Source organism: Diadema antillarum, unplaced genomic scaffold (assembly GCF_040938485.1).
Source record: "Diadema antillarum isolate AM-2024a unplaced genomic scaffold, OU_Dant_1.0 seq00002321_RagTag, whole genome shotgun sequence".
NCBI classification, from domain to species: Eukaryota; Metazoa; Echinodermata; class Echinoidea; order Diadematoida; family Diadematidae; genus Diadema; species Diadema antillarum.
The window spans coordinates 59954-74805 of NW_027272942.1; the positions used below are offsets into that span (position 1 = coordinate 59954).

At 39.2% G+C, this 14852-nt stretch overlaps 1 protein-coding gene across 1 annotated transcript in view; it reads right to left on the reverse strand.

The window, feature by feature from the left end:
* Window positions 1-9293: 9293 nt before the first annotated feature.
* LOC139714573 (D-glucuronyl C5-epimerase B-like) overlaps window positions 9294-14852 on the reverse strand; it is a 66242-nt gene continuing 60683 nt past the window's right edge. Inside the window, exons 3-4 of the mRNA XM_071626265.1 lie at window positions 11910-12146; window positions 9294-10372 (exon numbers count right to left, since the gene is read on the reverse strand). Of these exons, the coding sequence (XP_071482366.1) occupies window positions 9333-10372; window positions 11910-12146 (1277 nt within the window). The 3' untranslated portion in view covers window positions 9294-9332. The remainder of the gene's footprint in view (window positions 10373-11909; window positions 12147-14852) is intronic.

Genomic DNA, 14852 nt, shown 5'->3' on the forward strand with positions numbered 1-14852 from the left:
ACACTATCTGTGAGCTCGAGACTGACGTATGTATGAAGGGAGTTCTGGCTATTTGAAAGTGTGTAAGTCATCTGTATAGGGTCATTTCTATGTCCCTTGCGCCCTACTCCCTTTCTGTATACATCGTCATTTATTTCAAAAAATTCATCCGGTAAATTGCTCAGTTGAACATGTTTCAAAATGGACTTTGGTGGATTCAAACTCCGAACTGTCTCATCAGGCAAAGCCCTACAAATTTGTTAAAGGAAAATGTATAGACGAATAGAAATTCAATCTGTGATCATTTCTTAACCTCTCTAAAGTTGTTAACAAGGTGCGTGTTATTCTAATGGAAGAACTAGTACCTTAATTTGTGTTGCCAAACTTGCAGAAACCTTGACCGAAAGATCGGTCTGTATCTGTTCGTCGGGATTTGTTCTGCGGAGACTGTCCTGGTTTCACGGATCCCGTCACGTAGGAGAGCGATAACGTCAAAAAAAACAAACAAACAAACAACAACAACAACAACAACATAAAAGACTCCTCCGTATAGATGGATCTTTCTATCTAGCAGAAACCCTACATGTATAAAAATACTTTTGAATGTAATCAGCAATCGGTTTATTTGATCTGTAGACTAACCAGTATTCATGTATGCTTTTGTCTCTTTTTTTTTCTGGCAGTTTGTAGAACTGCATGAATGCATCATATTCCAGGACAGTAGAAATGCATTCAAATTTTGTTTCATTTTAATCCCCAATACACCTCTCAAATCGGGTTAAAACACTTAGGGTGTCCACATCCCACTCTTAGAAACAGGAGTGTGAATAAGAGTTTTCTTTGTTGCGGCACCAGACTCTAATGAAAAAAAAAAAAAGGTCTTTATGCCTTGAGATAAGTTTTTAATGCATTGTTGCATTGCTGTTTTGACTATGAATTTTACAAAATGTACCTAGATTATGTGATTTTACAGAGAAGTGTGTACAGTTGATTAAGTGCATTTGGACAGCAGTGTCTGTGCTTATGAGATATTTATGTGTCTTTGGATATTAAAATCTGGAAATTTTATGTAAGTGATGCGTACTTGTGAATTCATTCGTTTCTGTAAGTTACCAGACTTCATGATGGTTTTGTGAAAACACAAAAATCTTGTCTGATTTTCATGAAACTCCCTCTGTTCTGTTAGTTTCTCTGAGGTCTATTTTCTGTGGTCAATTAACTTTTCACATAGTCTATCACTTGTACTGAACCTACAAGACCCCATTGATGAAATTTATATGTTCATGTGTATGTCCATTCACACATACTACGTACACACCACAGACAGAAACACTATAGACTTCCAGTGCAGAAAAAAAAAGTAAAACAACACAAATGTATTTCAAGAGGATAATGTTTGAAACTGAAGGCATTTATGCCTATGACATGCTGCCTTCTCCTCTGTTCAATCTTGAAGCCAGGGGGTGAAGCCAGGGGGAAATTGAAAACATTAACATAATCCTTCTCTTCATACAATTATCACAGAATAAAATGATGTGGATTATTATTCATCCAGTCAAAGTGTACTGTAAAAGTGGTTTCTTTCGCGGTGGTTTTATTTTCGCGCTTTGAGTTTGAACCGCGAATTTAACATCACACGAAAATGTTTTGAACCTGTTGCTTGTTACAACGCTATCATTACCGACCGCGAATTTAAAAGTCGGCACTGATGGAAACCCCGAAAGTTTCTGTACGCGAAAGAAACCACTTTTACAGTAATCTCCTAAATTCTTACATATCACAAAACTGAAATGGAAATGTGAAAATCTGTGTACGACTTCACACAATAAGGACCATTCTTCCACTGGAAGGGTGCCAGAAGAAGCTGATCGTTTAAATCGGCAAAATGTCGCGCTGCAGAAGCTTCCATTCCAGTTTTGTGATTTATAAGAATTTTGGAAATTATCACAGAAATATATTATGTTTGTGCCGTGTACTTGTGTGTGTGCTTGTCACATTTAAGTGATTAAGAATCTATGGATTTATCTAACTGCTCAACTATTATTTCCAGGTGTGTTCGAATCTCCATTTTGCCAAATTAGGCGTTTTCACATCAGCCCGATGTTTCGAAATAGCGCGCTATTTTCTGACTTGGGGAAATTAACCCGATCACGAAATAGCGCGCTATTTGATAATGTGAATACAAATTAGCGCGCTAATTGATCGAGAAAATTTCTAGAGTCCAACTCGGGAAATTTCCGAAATAGCAGGATAATTAATGCGAACTATGAATAGGAAATGAATAGGAAATGAAATAGCGCGCTAATTTGCGATCGCGAAAAATATCTCGAGCTTGGATTTTTATTGGGCTGATGTGAAAACGCCTAATGATGTTGCATGAACCCTATTTCTCACTCCCACAGAGATTTATTTTAGAGAAATATCACATACACATATTAGTCTCCCACTGACATGCACACAGATCTTCACAAAATGTAGTTTTGGTTGAAATAGGGGTTTCAGGTTTCCAACTTTTTATATTTTTTTAAAGATAATGAGAAACCTTTTGTGAAATGTGAAAAAGCATAAAATTCCAAGAGGAATTCAAAGTTTAATTGATGAAATATGGCTATTGAAACGGCTGAGATATCCAAAACAAAGTGTTCCTAACAAAAGGTGAGACACAACGTTTATTAGGATCAATTTGTTCTACAGTGCATTTTGTTTTTGGATATCTCGGCCATTCCTAAAACCGATTTACATCAATTTCTTTTTGAATTTCTTTTAGAAGTTTATGCCCTTGAATATTTCAGAAGTGGTCTCTAATCATCTTGCAAAATTAAAGTGATTCTAACATGAGGAGCTGCTTGCTGTATACAGGAGGAAATACAAGTGAATGTGTCTTCCATGAACAAAAATACACACACATACACAGACACACACACGCACTAATTAAAAAAAGTACCATTAGCAAATCACTAAATCACACAAAACTGCTTTTCTGTACAAAATATGTACCCACATTATTTAATTCAACATTTCTTGTGCAATAACATGAGCAAGGTTAATTTTACTTCTCAAATTATATTTCCAAATGTTAGTACATTGTACAACATCACCATGTACCCAGTACTTTTGCATGTAAGAGTGGACTGTTGACATACAGTACATTTTCCCCAAGACTCGTGCAAATATAGACACGCACTATCTCGTCGATGAAAAAAACAGAAGAAAAGAAAAAGAACAGCACATGTAATCACAATTAGTCTACTTCAGAGTCCAAATATACAAATATGCCTCACCTTTACAGAAGAAATAAAACATTTGCAATATCACAGTTATCTCAGCCTCTGTATACCACAGTCAAATAAATAAAGTAAAAAAAAAATGAGTACATCTACATAGTGAACATGATGTCAAAAATTTAGCGAAGGAAACATGAATAGTACCACAAGTGGAGATACAATGAATTCCTGCTTGTGCCCAAAACAGGGTTCATCAGTGAATACGTACTGAAAAGAAACGTAGTGCATAAGAAAAGCCTGAGCAAAAGTTTGGATAGCTACTGGTCGCAATTCATGCCTTTCCATAGATTCAGTTGTAGGAGCACAATATATGTTTACACATTGCATTACTTGAGGTACTCTATAATAAATGTCGTTGACCACCGATGACGACTGAAAATCATCGTTCACGTGGGCAGTTGTAAAATATTAAACATTTATTACTGGTACACTTGATGTGGTAGTAATGTTAACTGCTGTTGATGCATGGAGTCCTTACATCACTCACTCCCTTCTAAATGCGATTTTAAACAGTGGGACAGAAGTCCAAAAGTATGTTTGTCCAACTCTGTCTTTACCAGATTGGGAACCTTATCGCATACAAGGTCTGTGATGGCCACAAGTTCGTGATCCAGGAAGGGTCCATAGATGGACACCTAATACAAAGCTACCAAGTCTCACGCAGTCTGCGTGAGACTCAAGCATTTAGGGTACGTCTCACAATCTCACGCATGGCACCCATTTTTCTCACTCATTGGGTGAAATCTGCAACTTGGGCCTATTAACAATGAGCATAGCTCAAAGGATTAAAGTGATAGTTGCAATTGAAGGTATATTTCCCTTTTGTCTGTCAAAATAAGTAAAAAATAGTCACTTAAGTTGCGCCTGATTGCACCATTAAGAGCTAAAAATTGAAAAAGCTCCGTACTAACCCCTCCCACACCCTCGCTCACGCGCACATGAGCGCACTGAGACGTTGAGTCATGAAAATCTCACTCATAAAAATTTTTCGAACTTGGCATCCCTGCTAATATAACATGGTTACTGTGCCCCATTACTGGGGAACGTTGCTATAGAGAGGACCTAAAAATCATATCAATTACATTGTATTCTCACTATATCAGTGTACAAAATCAAGAAATATAAAGTTTAAGGACCTGCATAATCACCTTTATGAGATAGGGTTCTGTTATGTCCAAACTCTTTATAACAGGTTCCTACTTTACTGTTAGATTATCATGGTATAGTTTCCTGATAAAGGCTCCTTCGCAGTTTGGGGACTTACATCACTACAGCTTCCATATCCAGTTTGCGTTAATCAAAACGTGTTACAAAAGAAAAAAAAAATAGCACAAAATGTTGCATATCACTTGCAAGTACATTCAGACGGTCTCCTGTTGCAATATTGATGACGAAAATAAGAGTGGCACAATGATATAAACATATATTTCTGGGTTTTTCTTTCCCCTTCAACTTGCTGCAAAGGATGGTCCATCAGTGTTAACATAACAACATTTGACATCTTGCTGTATTGACTAGAAGCAGACTCAGTAACATAAGCAATAACATTTATATCCAAATGCCTGGCAAACGTGGCACCAGTAAATAAATATATACCAAGCACTTCACATTTCAAAGGTCCTCGAACCTACAATGTACACTCAGAACCAAATGTAATTAAAGAATAGAACAAGCAGGTTCTGAATTCCTGCTGTACTTGTACAACAAATAAAAATATGGCAATCAAACATATGAGTAATTTATTCTCTTCAGCTTCATAAACCATAGGTCAATGCATTCTTGAGAGAAATCTTCTTTTTTCTCATCAATTTCAATTTCACTTCCATTGAATAAAAGTGACAATCATGGTAAGGATGCTACTTTGGTTTAAACTGTTAAGCATCTTCAAAGAAATCATACCTTTCTGAGAATTTCCACAACATGTGGAAAGATACTCTCAAAGTTAATGTATTCCATGGCTCCTCAGTTAGAAATACTCACTTGCTTGTCACTATTTAGCAAGAAAAAAACAATTATCTACATCATAGTACTTTTGACTTCTCGTCATTGTGACCTCATCACATGATTTCTGCAGCACTGTATAGCCGACACAGACCAAGAGTAGGAATAAGCAAATAGAGAGAATACACTAGAGATTAATTTCTAGAATCTGAGACACTGCATGTTGACAATATTCAACATGTGTTGTGCATGATCATGAATGAATACATACTCCATGGGTGACTACAAAATGTACAGCTCCAAGTCATTGTACAATTGGGTTTTTCTTTTTATTATATGGTACATTGAGTACATATTTCATGCCTTTTGCAACCTTACAGGGAAATTACACAACACACATGAATTGATCGAAGATAAAAGAAAAGAGAGAGAAAAAAAAAGAGGAGGAAAGTCTTACAAAGACAAAAGACATGGACACTCTCAAGCCGGAAGAAACAGAGTTCTTGAGTATTACAGATTCACCCACTTTGGCAAAGCAACAATAACTGTTTACAATGATAGTCCCATACATACAAAGCAGATGAGGTATTGACACCACTGCCCAGCCATTGTCCCACTGGTTTTTAAACAATATTTGGATTTTTTCCTTTTCTTTTTTGTGTGCAATATTCTTAGAACTAAAACTTACTCCCCTTTTACAGCCATCAATGCAATAAAAACTGTGAATAGTTTGATGCAAAGACCTTAATCTCTTCTTGAATTTACATCATGGACGGAAATGAGGTCGCGCTTTGCACCAAATTTGAATTGGAGATTTGTCACGCCATAAAGGCATTACAGCCTCATCTACATCTACTTTGCATGTGGTTGATTGCGACCAATAGTGTGGTCTTTCTCTGTCCAGCTTGTAAGGTATGGTCTTTGCTGTTATTTCAAAACACGTCATGGAGTCTCATTTTTTCTTTCTCTGCCTAAAAGGGCCTGGGGTGGGCTTGAATTCCTAACTCACAGGTTCAGACAAACCAGTGCTTAGCAACCACTCGAGGGGGAACCGAAAAATATGCCGCTACACTCAGGATGGTGTCCAAATGAATAACTGTCATGACATGTGTAATAAACATCATTCCAGTACACATTCACATGTATCAAACCTATGATTTCTTTCTAGATGTGTTTGTAGCGGCCCAAATACAACTGTAGCAAGCGGGGCATTGGCTAGGGATTGAGATGAGCAACAGCTTTTGAGCATGGACATCGAGATTATCAAAGTGGCTTTCGGATACAGCATAGTGCATACAGAAACAGGACTTCCCGTCAAGTGGTTAAATCCATGATCATTGGATACACTATTAAGAAGGGGAGACATGCATGTGTGTGAGTTGCATTTGTGTCAAGGTCCGCGGAAATAATTTCCCGTGTTGTTAAATTTGCAAATAGCACCCAACTTGTGAACTTTGCAAAAATAAAAACCTCACAAAATATATGGTGTATACAGTAACCTCCTATGTATGGCAAGTGCCTGCTATTTTCACTATGACATTTGGCATCTGGCATCGTCTTGGTAAAGAGTGATAATTTTAATAGCCAAAAACAACAACAAATAGACACATATGTCTTGAATTTGTTTGTTTCCTTTTTTAGTTTTTTTTTTTATCAATTTTTTTTTTTTTAATTCAAGCTAATGACCTCACTGGCTGCAAAGGAAAGGGACTCTTTGTATCTCTTTTAGAGAGAGAGAGAGAGACAGACAGACAGAATCACAATGATTAGTCTCATTCAAAACTCCATTGAATACACATTTATATCTAGAAGGAAACCTCAGCATCAAATCACATTGTCTTCAAACAAACAGATTAAAAATACAAATGTTGCAGTACTGTAAAAGAATAGAGTACTTGAAGAAATTTGTTCTGTTGGACAGGACATCATACATTCTGCAATATTCTTCAACAAAATGTGTTCCAGACTCTTGAGAATCTGATCAGCTAACTGCCACGTTAGACGATTTTACTAACACTTGGTGACCGCATTCATCTGTGCAATGTGTTGGGTCAAAATCTTTTGGCAGAGTTTCCAAGTAAATTTGTTCATGGCCATTTTTTAGGTAAATATCTTTTGGTAAATAACAGCACTACACACATCTAGGCAGTCACATGTAGACTGTTGTTACTAAGCAATTTGAACTCTATCTCTTCATGTAATGGGAGAAATCAAAGACACATGAGAATGGGCTATAAAAATGTAAATAATATAATTCAGCCATATCACTTCACAAGTCAATGGACTAGCGTAAAGCAAACAAGTTTTCATTTCAGTACATTCTCAGAATAATTCATCATGGCACGTTGACACGAAAAATATTACATTGTAATATTCCACTCTTGTCTCCCCAAGAGTCCAATGTATCGGTTGTCATGGTAACATCAATTCTTACACTGTGAGAAGTAACTCACACATGCACTGTGTCGAGCACTTTGGCAGATTGCACGAAATGGCAAAAAAAAAAAAAAAAAGAGTAAAGATACAAAACCACATCATTTACACCACTGAAAAGAAGAAAAACATCACTTTCAGAGGATGAGTACCAACTATCGCTATGTTTTATCTGTGCTATTTTCGATTTTAGGTATTTTGTGTAAATCTATTTGCTATCTAGTCCTTTCTCCTTTTACTCTTCAATCATGTCCTATTGTGTCAATGGGCTTAAACTTCATTCGAGGATGCAAGAATGCAAAAACTAATGTATAAATGCGTATCGGAAACAAGCCGTTGACAACCCATTGCTGAATGTGAGTTTCCTTTTACAGCAACTACTTGTCCGCTTCTAGATTGAAAGAGGAAAGACATAGGAATTTACCCATGCATTACGAACATGAATTCAAACTAAATGAGCTTCACTGGCTGAAATTTCTGTCACATGTCGGGTGGACACATATGAATAATTTGGGGAAACAGTTCAAATAAGTCGGCTTTTATCATTCATATGTTTAAATTTCACAGGAATTCACTTTATTTCAATATTCCAGAAAAATGGCCTCTTCTTAAAAAAAAAAATTCCAAAGAATATTCAAACAAAATGTTATGAAACATACAATATGCTTCCGTCTCTTTGTTCATTTTGACCATTTTGATTGGTAACAAAGGTACTTGTTTATGCCAACATTCAGACATGAAAATAAGGTTTCCAAAGAAGTTTATGAAAAAAGAATAAATAAATATAATAAAATTAAATGTGTCAGTGGGCATTTCACTTCCTCTTGTCAAGAACATAATGAAGTGGTAGATTTGTCAGGGCGCCCCCTGCAGAATCAGAGAGACATGGCAGCTCTTTATCACACGCCGTGCTGTTAAGTCATTGCCTCCCGGGAGCCCCTTGGGATACTGTGCAAGACCAGAGGGCATTTCAGAATCTAGTTGGGAATGGGTTAAAGAGGATATAGGGGCTGGATGTGCCAGGCACTGGGTATGGTTTCAGGCTCCTACTCAAAAGATTTTTTTTTTTTTTTTTTTGGGGGGGGGGGGGGGATGGCAGGGAGCATTACGATATAGATCAGCCATGACCCATGTCTCAAATGCTGCACCCTTCCACTGTTGTCCAATGTGGCACTTTCATACAGCAAATTCAAGAAACAACACAATACACAATAGAACAGAAAAATTTGACTATCCACCTGCAGTGCACATCACTACAGTACTTTGTATACAGTTTTTAGTCCAGAGAGAAACTAAAGATATTACCACCTGAAAAATTGAAGAAAAAGAAAACAAATTGCATGCTCAAAAAGACCTTTCTGCATCAAAAAATATAGTTTTACCTAAAACTAAAATAATACTGCTCAATCTGAAATTTAGAGATACCTCATTCTCACAGAGAAATCAATAAAATTGTATTAGTATTGCATATCCAGTACGCAGATTTTGTTCCAGAGTACTCTCCATGTGAGAACTACACCTTTATCTGGCAGTTTCCAGAATGTTCTTTTTTTTTTGTTCCCAGTAGAAACGGCGATATGGTGCCTTGTGAATTTCTGAGAGGCATAGCTCTTGTTATCAAGGTGTAAGATTTGGAGATATATAACGACTATCAGATCTGCGTAGCTTTGTGGACGTGGCTGGCAACACCCTGTGCTAGTTGTGCTTGGCTCTTTTACCCTTGGTGTAGCCAATCCAGCGCGCTACGGTCTCCTTGAATATGGGCGAGGAGTCTATTGATGCGAGCAGCTGCAGCTGGCTGATGTGGGTGGCGTGGTAGTCCCACCGCGCCAGATTGGGGGCTTTCCCCAGCGCCACGTGGCGGAGGTCGTACGTGGTCCCTGAGCCGACGTCGAACAGGGGCAGCATGGCCTTGAGTGATGCCATCCCCTCGTCGAACAGCTTCTGCGCGTCGCGACTCTCGTCCCGCTCGGCGACGGTCAGCAGGTCGTAGAGACCGATCAGGCTGTAGATGAAACCGTTCAGGACGAAGGAGCTGGGGGATGTGGGATACTCCTCGTACCACGTAAACTTGTCCATAAACTTGGCGGTAATGCCGCCCTCTGATGACGGATACTGGAAAGGACCCGTAGCACGTAAGGCTGCTTGAAGGTACTTTTTCCTCCGTGTCTTGATGAATGCTCGCGCCAACGTTGACATGGCCTGGCCTTGGGCCATCGCTGAGTACCATTCGGGCGGGAGGGTCATTCCATCTAAAACCCTCTCTACCTTGATCGACCAGCCGCCTCTCGCGTCCTGGTGGTTGACCAACCAGTCGGCCGCATCGAAGAAGTGCCGCATGTGCCGCGACCTCGCCAGCACGATGTTTGCGATGCGGCCGTGGCCGCGCAGCTCTATTCTCACCAATCTCTGCAGTAAATACCTGATGGGCTTGTTCCTATGGTGAATACCCAAAGTAAAAGCCATGGTTTTTCGGTAATCCACCTGAAGATTTCTTGTGATGGTACGCCACCGCGCCACGGGACCAAGTCCATGCACGACAAACCCGTCGCCCACTCGAAAACCGTCCTCCCCGCTGACGTAATGCATGCTGATGAATTTTCCGGCTTCCTCCCGCTCGGCGACTATCGTGACGGAGGCATTGGCAAGAAGTTTTAGGTCAAAACTGAGCACAAAGTCTGATTTGGAATCCAACACACGGGACCAGGCAGCAATGGAAGACAAACTGTATTCGCCTGGATGGAGAGATGAAAAGAAGAAGCCGACAGTTAGTGACAATTCTCAAGAGTCGTTCACATCTTATGCTACTCTGTGTGAAAAGTGGTATTCACACTCACGCGAATTAGCGGAATACAAATCGCAAGATATTCACTGCTATCCAAATCTCGAGTGTTTTGCCTGTGTGGACATTAAAATCCCACTACACAGCGCGATCAGCATTGTGATCAAAATCTCACGAAATTTGGTGATCATTTCAGAATTATCGCAATAATTTGAGAAATAGTGAGATAATGTGCACGACAGCCAGTGTGTGAACACTGGAGCAAAAAATCTTTGAGACCTTTTATCCCATCATTTAATACAAGTACAACTGAACAGCGCCCGGAACACAACGGCTACCATTTCGGTAGATTTCAGGCATACACAGTTTTGCCGACAAATCATAATTGGCAATTAGCACGATATTTCTCTTTGTCTAAACAGGCATAAAAAATCTCAGTATTTGGATAGTGATCATTATCCCGCTATTTTGTCTGTGTGAATGTGACTGAAGTTGATTCAAAGTATCAAGCATAATCGTATACAAAAGACAGTAATGTTTCATTACAATTTGATAAGTAGATGATATTTATTGAGTTATGAACTTGTTTTCACAAAACAGAAATGCTGGTCAAAACTGCATGCAGAAATTATGAAAAAAAAAATCACTGTCTCAAATGACTCTTACTGAACACAGATCTTGATGACATTTCTTGTTGTATGGAACTGAAAGGAAACCTCGATGAAATTTCTCCCATTACCATATGTCCCCCCAAAAAAATTACAACAGTACCCTCCACAACCATAACTTTAAAAGTGGTGAATCGACCCAAACAAAATTTTTTTCAGGGTATGAAACTGTAATTCATTGCCCACATCTTACAGAAAAACCCCATTCAGTTTGCTTCAGTAGTCAAAGAGAAATGAGGATTTTTGTAGAGCATGTCAAGAATCCCTTCCCTCCAAGTTCTGTCTATCGTGTTTACACATTAATATGCAGTTCCAAGAGCATCCAAGTGCTAAACTTGAAAGAATCAGACTCATGACATGCTGTTACAACAATCCACATTTCTCTGTGACCACTTAACCAAATTGAACGGGGTTTTCTGCAAAATAGAGCTAAGATGTTATATTCTAAGATCCTGAGGTAGCATTTGGACGGTTTAATCATATTGGGTGTTATCAATGCAAAAAACTGATTGTAATTTCTTGGGGGGACATACTGTATACAATGTATCTGTCTGATTGTACTCAACAGTCAACTTAACCTTTCCTGTGCCAGGGACTTCGGACATTGCGAACATTTCTATGGTGTTTTCTTCGCCAATCGGCACTTCCAGCACACAAAAGAATTAAGTATGGTGCCAAATCTGAGGAAAAAATATCAATTAGAATTGGTGTACCCGTATAGGTACACCCTAGACCAGTAGTGTTGAATGTACTCTTTTCAGTATGCATTGAAAAAGCAGTCAGATAGATGGATAGAAAGAGAGAGATTATGAGAGGACGAACCCGCCGTTTTGAACTCCAGCACCAGCGACCCCTGCTCCTCGTCGTCGATGATGCGGAGCTGGCTGCGTGGGTCCGGCGAGGACCAGGCCGAGAGGTCCCCGCTGCTGGCGTCCTTGTACACCGTCATCGTGGGCGGGCTCTCCGTCAGGTTCTTGCAGTAGTGGGTGAGGCCAAACTGGGCTATCTGGATCGGGTAGTAGTAGCTTTGTTGGTCCCACTGGTTGGACAGTGGCACACCTGTAGAGGGCGACAAACACAAATTGGCACTGTCAATTAATAAAGTTTGTTTTCACGTTGAATCAACTCGGTGTAGCTTTTAGGGCAACTTGCGCTCAATTTGCTGCCAAAAGGAATATGAGTTGAATTACGTTAAAAAACAATGAATGAATAAAGTTCCCACCCCAAAAAAAACAAACAAACAAACAAACAAAAACTGCCTGTATAGAGTAGGACCTCTACACTACAGGATAGCTTTGTAACAGAGTTTTGTTTTAAAATCGCATTGCTGAAAACTGCAAATAGACCCCCTTAAAGAAACAACAATGGAGCAAAATTAGATTACACATTTTCAGTAACTTTGTCATTGACACAAGTATTACTGCACGGGGTATTTTTGAAAGCTCAACCTCCTTGTCCATCACTTTCTCGTGACAAATTTCAGCTCGTTTGTGGCTTCATCAACAACTTGAGGATTGCTCAGTTTCGGCGTTTGGCATTCTGCTCCCACGCCCGAGGGAAAGATATTGAAATGATGATGGTGCGATAAAGGCATATAATCCCATACATCTTTACTTGACTAACTGGCATCTATATCATCAAAGACATGGATTAGTAAATAGGATGAAGCTAAATATATAACTCATTTTTAAAAAAAATGGTTGTAAGAAAAAAGGGAAAAAAGGAGAAAAGGTTAGCCAGCAAGATATGCCTGCCATGAAGAGTGAGAGAGAGAAAAAATTATGTGCCGGAAAATAAGGCAGCACAAAAGGCGTCTCACAAATGCCAAAGGGGTATATCCACTTTAGAATAACAAGCACGCCCAGTAAAGTCTCTTTGATCATCGCCGCTGTTCTAGATAGCTATCAGCATACACATGGTGAGCAACATCAATGTGAAGTTTTGGAAGGGACGGGTCGGTTGGTCGACCACTGTTTTCCAAAAAAAAAAAAAAAAAATGGTGGGGGATATTGAGTTCAACCGGCTGGACAATATTGAGTTCACTTGACTCAAGTGTTAAAAAACAATAGAGATTGAAACCTGCTTGTCAAGGGAGGGGTGGTGAGGAAGAGAATGCGGTATCAAAGGGAGTGAAACATCCCCTCCCCCCCCCCCCCCCCCAAAAAAAAGGAGAAGTTCAGTGGTCATAAAAAGGCATGGAAAAGTGGGAATGTTCTACACTCTTTCTTGCTAGAACATCTGGACTTGTTCTGTCAAAAACCAGCACCAATATTGTAACAAAAACTGCAATGGACAAAAGAGGCAAGAACGGGCAATCCACCAAAGATCTTTTAGACATTCTATATGGCTTTAACTGACCCTCTCTCCACCAATGATTCAAAATGTTATTGAAATCACGGTACAAATGGCTTGCAGATAGTACAGACAAGACTTATGAGACCTTGCACCTGTAAAAGTATGCAATATCAGTAATCTGAAGCTCTCCATACCCATGTCAAAGAATAAACCATCAAGTCAGCTACAGATGAAGTAAACCAATCAACAGTTGTATGGATGAAAGTACTTTAAACCCATTGCAGACGAGTCCCCCGAGTATACTCGGGCCGGTGTCTATGGGAAATGCGTGTTGTAGCAAAATCAGCCCATCCTCAATGGGTTATAGATAAAAATCACACATTTTTATTATGCCTGTGAATGTATTTGATGATCTGTTATTTTCACATGTACATGTACATTATCACTTATGTTTTTTGTATTCATACATTGTAAATATGTTTGTACTCTCATACCCCGAGAGGGGGTCGATAGAGTCAATAAAATCTTACAAATCTTACAAATCTTACTGACTGTGTATATGGCAACGACCTGGTGTAGTTAGATGGTTAAGAAATTGTATCTTGAGAACTACAGTGTTCATGACTCAAGCAAATTACAGTTTTACTGAAAGTGAAGCCAGACTCAGTCACATTCAGTCCACAGCATAATGTGACTGAAAAACAATGGAATTCTGTGGCTTTGACCGCATCTTGCGAGACACGCAAAACAAAAGAGGGGAAGTATTAACTGTTAATATGCTTGTGAATGTATTTGATTACTGACTGTGTATATGGCAACAACCTGATGTACTCAGATGGTTATGAAATTGTATCTTGAGAACCACAGTGTTCATGATTCAAGCATATCACAGTTTTGCTGAAAGCGAAACCAGACTCAGTCACATTCAGTCCACAGCATGATGAGACTGAAAAACAAAACAAAAATTCTGTGGCTTTGACCGCATCTAGTGAGACACGCAGAACAAAAAATGAGAAATATTAACTGGTTATTCTGTTCTGATGAAATATAGAAGGAACGGGGAGGACAAACTTGATTCCATCTTTTTTTTCTCTTTCGGGTAGTGCTGAAAGGGGAAGTAGTATCAATATATTTAATTTTTATACGTGAGGGGAAAAATGGAGAAGCACATACTCAAATTGGCAATGTGTGGCGGCAGGGAGCGATGGCCTCCTTTTATCATTGGTCTTGGAGCCGGGGAATAGTTCATACGGCTGGGTTGTGTCAAGCTCAATCCATCACACGCATGCTAATCAAATCAACCCCCCTACCCAGCAAACATACAGGTGAAACATTGACACATACCAACAAACTCACACACACACACACACACACACACACACACACACACACACACAGACACACACACACACACACATACACACACATATGCATGCACACACTTTGCACACACAAAAACAACAAGCTCTC